The sequence below is a fragment of the Neltuma alba genome, unplaced genomic scaffold (genome assembly GCF_004799145.2).
Source record: "Neltuma alba isolate B1F8T4 unplaced genomic scaffold, ASM479914v2 tig00010610_pilon, whole genome shotgun sequence".
Taxonomy (NCBI): Eukaryota; Viridiplantae; Streptophyta; class Magnoliopsida; order Fabales; family Fabaceae; genus Neltuma; species Neltuma alba.
The window spans coordinates 24,486-31,927 of NW_021635468.1; the positions used below are offsets into that span (position 1 = coordinate 24,486).

The 7,442-nt window shown below is 33.6% G+C and overlaps 1 protein-coding gene across 1 annotated transcript; it reads left to right on the plus strand.

The window, feature by feature from the left end:
• The first annotated feature begins 1,173 nt into the window (after positions 1-1,173).
• On the plus strand, positions 1,174-2,820 carry LOC114757551 (disease resistance protein RRS1B-like). Its single transcript, XM_028946624.1, has 4 exons — positions 1,174-1,626; positions 1,729-1,797; positions 1,902-2,177; positions 2,335-2,820. Exons 1-4 carry the CDS (start codon positions 1,174-1,176, stop codon positions 2,776-2,778), a joined length of 1,242 nt encoding a protein of 413 aa, XP_028802457.1. The 3' UTR covers positions 2,779-2,820.
• The last annotated feature ends 4,622 nt before the right edge of the window (positions 2,821-7,442 follow it).

The following is a 7,442-nucleotide window of genomic DNA, read 5'->3' on the forward strand; positions in this document are numbered from 1 at the left end:
TCAGAATAATGCAGGGGGAAAGGATTACAGAGAATCTGTCAGGACGGAAATCACAATATCATTCACACCCCTTCCCTCTAACCACCTGTCCTTATATACCCAATTCCGTGTTTTCTAGTTCTCGAAGTTTCCAAGGCCTCTTCCGTGCTCGCTGGCTTCTTCGCAGTATGTTGGGCTGCTCCACGACTCTTGGATCATCCTCATCAAAGCCCAAATTGTCCGCATCTGTTACAATCAGTTCCCCTGGCTGGCAAGCGCGGAATGAGTACGTAATTTTACTCTCTCTCTCTCTCTCTATTTATATATATATATATCAGACATGAATACTTTTGGCCAAAACAACAAACTGTTTTACTAGCAAACCTCAACTCCAGATGCAATATGGATGTTATATAGTTTGTGTATATATATCTACTTTAAAAAATTTAGATGTCATTTCTAAGTTGTCCTGATAAAAGCCACACACCAATAATAGCAGAGGATCTTTATGAGGAAACAAATTTGATTGATTTGCCGTTCCACTTTCTCTTTTTCAGCTCAGGGTTACAGGTTATTTCAAAAACTGTTAAAGAAGTCAAGTCTAAAATAGATAAACTATTTTATGACTTCTTCGGATTTTTTGGGATACAGAGTCTCAAGTGGAAGAAGTAGAAAAGCTTTTGGATTTGAATGCAGATGATGAAGTTCGAGTTGTTGGCATTTGTGGTATGAGTGGATTGGGGAAATCTTCTATTGCTACTGTTTTATATATTAAGATCTTTCACTTTTTTGATGCCTCTTATTTCCTTACCAATCTAAGTGAACGTTTAAAGCACGATGACATAACTCTACAAGAACTTCTTCATAGACATTTGAGGACAGAAAATTTAGAGACGAAGGATTTTCTAGACGAAGAGTTCTTACCATGGAAAAGGTTAATAAAGCAGAAGTGGCTTATAGTTCTTGATGGTGTCGATCTTGAACAACATCTACAAGAGGTGAACTTAGTTCAAAAATCCATTTGTTTTGGCGGAGGGAGTAGAATCATTATAACAACTAGAGATGAACATGTCCTTCAAAAATATGAGGTTAATACCATTTATAGACCTAAACTTTTGTCCCAAGGACGAAGGTTTCAAACTGTTTTGTTCCAAAGCTTTTCTAGGGGGATATCCGATTGATGATTTCGAAGGGATGATATATAGGGTGTTGGAATATGCTGATGGCCTTCCCTTAGCAATTGAAATGTTGGGTGCATCCTTTTTTGGAAAAAGCGTTGCAGAATGGAGAAGTTTCCTGGATAGAGAAGAAATTATTCCTCCCTATGAGATCATAAGGGTGCTTAGAAAAAGTTTTGACGAACTTGATCACATGAGTAAGGAAATGTTTTTGGACATAGCATGTTTCTTTGTCGGGAAGGACATTAACTGTGTGAAGGAAATTTTACATGATTGCTTCAGTTGCTCTGTTAATACAGAAATTCTTATTCGGAAATCAGTCATCACAATTGCAAATGAGAGGATACAAATGCATAATATGTTGCAAGCGATGGGGCGAGATATTAGTCGCCGACAATATCTGCATCAACAAAGCCGATTATACCTTTATAGTGACATTAAATCTGTTATGGAGAAGAAAAGAAACACGGTAAGTTTTGATACCACTTTTTTAGCATATTACAATATGAAAAGCTAAAATAACAATCTAACATTTCATTATTTCTGTGTACAAATGCGTTTACACTCCCAGGTGATGGAAAATGTTGAAGCTCAGCTAGATGACATCGAATCTGTTAGTGAGAGACAGAGATACACATCGGTAAGTTTTGATGGCCCTTTTTAGCATTACATTACAAAATGAGAAGTTAAAGTAATAATCTGACATTTCAGCATCTCTATATCTAAATGCATTTAGAATCCTAGATGGTGGAAGGAGTTGAAGCTATAGCCTTGGATTTGGAAGAGCCAAAAATGGCTTCATTGAGGGTTGATGCTTTATCAGATATGATCAACCTTAGATTGCTCATATTCCGTAACGTGGAATTTTCTGGAACCCTCAGTAATCTTTCAAGCACGTTGCGATATGTTTCGTGGCATCAATATCCTTTCACTTCTTTACCATCAAGTTTTCAATCTGACACACTTGTTCAACTGATTATGCCTGAAAGCAACATGACAGAAGTATGGAAGGGCAGAATGGTATGTTCACGTTCTTCTTTTAGTTCTTAACTATTTAAATTACTAGAAATTATCCAATCAAACTCCTAAACAAATATAGATACCTTTTACCTGTTGTTAAATATCCCCCAAGTGTCTTGTTTTAATACAAAAAGTACTATATATTCTCCATTCACAGATGCTCCCTGCTTTGAGAAAACTGAATCTAAGTGGCTCCAAAACTTTGACAAAGACGCCAGATTTTGGTGGGGCTCCAGATCTTGAGAGGCTAGAGCTCGAAGGATGTACTGGATTGTTGCAACTTGATCCATCTGTTGCTAAACTTCCAAAGCTCAGATTCTTGAACTTGAAAGGTTGCATCAATCTTGTCAGTATCCCTAATTCCATGTTTTGTCTGAACTCGTTGGGGAAGAAATACGTGGAGAAGGGTCAAGGTGGGATTGTTAGCTGGGAAGAGTTCAGGCACCTGGTGGATGAGTTTTTCTTTCTTAATAATGGGTTTGCAAATATCGGGGACGTGTTCCCTTTGATTAATTTTCTGGACTTGCGGGGTCATATAAAGAGAATGAAGGATTTTAGCGGGAAATTTGATAGGTTTATGGAGCACGTGTTGGATGAATGATAAATCCCTATTTTAATATATTATTTAATGTCTTTTTGGGGATATTTATCAATTAAAGTGGGATAAATTGCATTAATTGCAGGTATTTTGAATCAAATACTGATTACATGAAATTAAAAATTTAATAGGAGATCATCTTATCATATTTTTATCTCTTTAAAATTGATTTTGGATTTTATGATAGTATCCCAATTTATCTTTTGCAGGCCTTAAAAATAAGAAAATAAAGATCATAGAAAGCTGAAAGGAAGAAGAAAAAAAAAATTGGAGACACAAACAACTTGGGCATCAAGGCATCAGATTATTATTTATATCTTTATTCATGAAAAAAAAGGGGCAACAAGGAATTCCAGAATGCCGCCAATCATCTCTGATCCTTCAGATTTGATATTGGATATAGATCCCCTCCTTCACGCAATTTCACGCGGCCACCTCCCTCAATCCCTTTTCTATATATACCACCGCAACACACAATCAAGGCACCGCACATATACTCCACACTCATACATCACCCTCATACCCTTCGCATAGCCGCATACGCACTGCCGCCAAGACCTTTCAACACACAATCACGCCGCACGCTTACCATCACTCATAACCTTCCCTTCACTTTTAATCTTCAATTTTAATCTTCCAAATTTATCTTTCTTCTCCTCCATCTATTCTTCATGGCTACTGAATCTTTGGCATGAGTTGTAGCTTGGTTCAAGACTATGAGAGGCTGAGTTTGTTGTGCTCTTTGGGATTGAATTCAATGACTTGAGTTTGGGAGCTATAAAGGGGAGTTTAATTCTAATCCTTAGTTTAGACTCTTTTGTTGATGATTTCTGGTTTGAAGTTTGTTATATTTGGTTTAAAGTTAAGAATTGCTAGTTGTAATTCTTGGTTTGGATTGGAATTGTTAAGATTTGGATTGGTATTTATAAGTTTGAGTACTTGGTTTATACATATATTTATGTTTATGCCTTTGTTAATTCATTGTTAGTGTGATTTTTATGCGAGTTGTATAAAAATTATGCTTGAAGTGAATTTAACAAGTAATTAATGTTCTAGTTGAGTATTAATTTAAAAGGAATAATTTATATAAACCAGTCTTAACCACTTAAGTTACTCCCATATCATTAAACAAGCTAGGATAGTCATTGATTCATTCCTCAAGAGCATTCTTGTTATTGATTTCTTACAATTCAAATTTGCATTTTTCATTCTTTCTTAAAAATACCAAAAAAAGTAGTTTAGATTTATTTCTTACTCTCTTAATTAGTTTTATTAATTGAAAAATCCTTTTTCAACCCCTCCTTTCAATTCTTTGTTATTTAGTTAACTAAGGAATTAATAAAAAGTTCCTCAAGAGCCTCGACCCGAGTTGTACTTTACTGCATAATTTAGTTTTATTTTTTATTTAACCCAAGACAACTAAAAAAGTTCAAATCAATAAACACGAACAGAGAACAAAAGGGGTTAGGATTATGTGGCCACTGATGTGGTGGATGTTCTTTTGCAGCTTGCTGAAGATCCCTCACCTGAGGTCAAGCTTCAAAGGCACAGTGTCAAAGCATTAACTCAGGTATATATGCGTATGTACAATTCTGTTCATTTCTACTTTATTTTTCTCCAATATATTCTTAGGTTTAGTCGTATTCAACATGCTAAAATATTTTTTTTTAAGGAAAATCCGGTTCTGTTGTAACTCTATCCTTCATATATTAAAAATGATCAATTTTACCATTTTATAAACACTCCCACAAATACTGTTAGCATAGAGCTGGGGTATCAGCTGTCTCTCAATATTGGGGGCTCTTTATGTCACAGAGAGGAAGAAGAGGAAGAGATCAGTGAGGCTAACATGTGGGAGTGTTAATAAAGCATGAAATTAATTCATTTTTAATATATGAAGTCTAAAATTTCCCCCAAAAAGATATTTCATCAGGATATATCACCTGTATCCTATATTCTTTTCCTTCGAATTTTATATCATTTAAAATCTAAATCAAATTGTAATAATTTAATGTTGTTTATTCTATCTGAATACTTTGTTTGTCTCAAAATATCATGCTTAATCTTTTTTAGATAAAACTACAGTGATATAGATTTCTTACTTTTCCACTTGTATTTAAATTTCTCTCTTTTATTTGGTTGCCGGAAGGCGGAAGCTGTACATTATTAGCTTATAGTATTATTTCCAAATAAAAAAATATAAAATAGAATTCGATGCATTTTAATATTATTTAAACAAATACCGTTTGTTTATCATAATAAGCATGAGATTATCCCGCATATTCAGATTTAAATTATTAAAAAAAGGATTATCCCGGCATATCCAGATTTAGCAAAAGTTTTTCCAAAAGAGCTACTGTTTTAAATCTCAGACGGATCTACATCATAGAAAATTGGGAAAACCATATATCGTGGTTCATGGATTCATACAACGATCTCTGAGAGCTCCTCAAGGTACCATATAGGAGAAGCATGGTTTTTGGAGAAGACAACAATGGAAATATTGGATTTTCAAATTGCTTTGAGAAAGTGGCGTGGTAGAATGATGGAATCACCTGGCTCAACCTCCTTATCATCTCAGAAGGTATTCAACTCGTCTGTTTCAAGGGCAGCGCAAAGCCTCTGTGTGAATCTGCGAGTTTCATCATCTCCTATGTAGCTTAGATAAACACGGATCGGCCTTGATAATTGTTGGCGGCAGTACTTGTAAAATAAACAGTTAATCCGATTAATGTTTAAAGGACGTTGTCTTTAAGAGCTATTCCGCAACCACTACCAAATGAGGATGCAGCACTTCCCAGGATTAAATAGATTCTTTTTGTAAAACGGAGTGAGCAGAACAACAGAAGATAATAGTAAACTCAATAGGTAGAAGAACACATAGGAGGGGAAAGAGAGGAGCTCAAAAACTCTAGGACAATATGTCGAACCTTAGACTGAAACACCTTTTTATAGGTTTCATATTTTGAACGTTGGTAGCCTCTTAAACACATTAAGTTTTATACATTGAATGCATGCAATCAAGTGTTGCAATATTATGGACGTTGGAAATAAATGGAAAATCTGTTCAATATTTCAAAATCATTATTTAATATTTAATATTAACCCGGTCCTAAATATAAAACTCTTATACACATTATAAAAATAGTTTTATATTTAGGATCGAAAGAGTATTTAATATTTAATCGGTTAATGCATTGAAAGAATGGACCGTATAGGATTTGAAATTGCTTCAACACATTTAAATGGCTTGAAACAATCCGTTTGGCACTTTAAGAGTTTTTATTGCATAATATAAATCCATTGTTTGATGTTTAAAATCTTCAACGCATTAAAATAATAAATACCCATTAAGAATTTTCAAACACTCCATTTTTAAGGCATTGAAAATCCATTTACGACATTAAAACTCTTTAACATTTGATTTTCCTATTCTTAATAGTAAGAAGAAAATATGCTCAATTTTCTTTTATCTTCCCACATTCCCAATTAATGTAAAATCTTTTTTTTGACACACTCACACAAATATCACAACAATGACGATGATGATCCACTAATGAAACTCTCCTGTGTCTCTTTCATGATCGGTTGCCTTGCTTAATGGAAGAAAGCTGGATAGAGTGAAGTCACAATTCCTCACTTAGCTTTCCAAGATCTTTCAATGGCTCAGCGAATGGAAAAGACCAATAAAATAACAACCATAAAATGAAAGGTAGAAGAGAAAGTTGTTATGGTAGAAATTTCCGAGAGCTTGCCCTGAAAAAGATCCGAAGAAGCTAAGGGTTTCTAAATACTACTCTTCTGGTCCTATTTATAAATTACTTCCAATATGTTTGACATAAATCAAAGAAGACCTAAACTTTATTAACTTTCATTTAAAATTCAACAACTTTCTAACATTCCTATTTAATATACATTATATCTCATATAAATAAAATCAACACAATAATAAATGAAGGATAAAATTGTATATCTATACAAGAAATTTTTCTCAGTACCTTATAAATAGAACCAAAAAATATTTTTTTCTCTATCTTATAAATAGGACCAAAGGAATAGTTTCTATGCGAACGCAAGTGCGCGTACCTTTGACAAGAATAAAAAATTGGAAATTGCGTAAATTTCTTATACGTTTTCCTTCTTTTGACCATTACATTACTTTTTTGCTTTTTTTTTCGGTTTGGGATTTATAAAAGTTGTTGAAAACCTCGATAAAATTACATTTAATGGAGAGACCTTAAAAACTATAATTATTTATGAGGACTAATACTAAAATAAAATTTTAAAAACTCTAAATTACCCCGAACTAAAGGTCCTCCTTTTCTCTAACCACTAATTTAACTCCAAAACAACAAAATACAACAACAGTTAATATGTGTAAGGAGAGTTTGAAAAAGAATTGTAAATTTGAGTGGTAAAGTGGATTGGGTTTTATATTTAACACAAAACAAAGAACTCTTATATACTATTTTTTATATTTAGGATTAGATGTACTATTCTATAACTAATTGTCTTCTGTTTAATCCAGGCTTTTATGTTTGTAAATGATATTCTGCCAAAAAAGCTCATATGTAACCATTCCTCTATCTCTTCTACTAAGGGCAAACACGTCTTTTTCATAATTCTAATGTTTTATTCACAGGTCCGTTGGGACTTTACAGTAATTT

Bases quoted from the DNA above. Each gene is read 5' to 3' on its own strand.
- LOC114757551 (XM_028946624.1), top strand. From the start codon at position 1,174: ATGATATATAGGGTGTTGGAATATGCTGATGGCCTTCCCTTAGCAATT. The intron at 1,627-1,728 runs GTAAGTTTTGAT...TTACACTCCCAG, and splicing joins TGGAGAAGAAAAGAAACACG to GTGATGGAAAATGTTGAAGC. The intron at 2,178-2,334 runs GTATGTTCACGT...CTCCATTCACAG, and splicing joins AAGTATGGAAGGGCAGAATG to ATGCTCCCTGCTTTGAGAAA.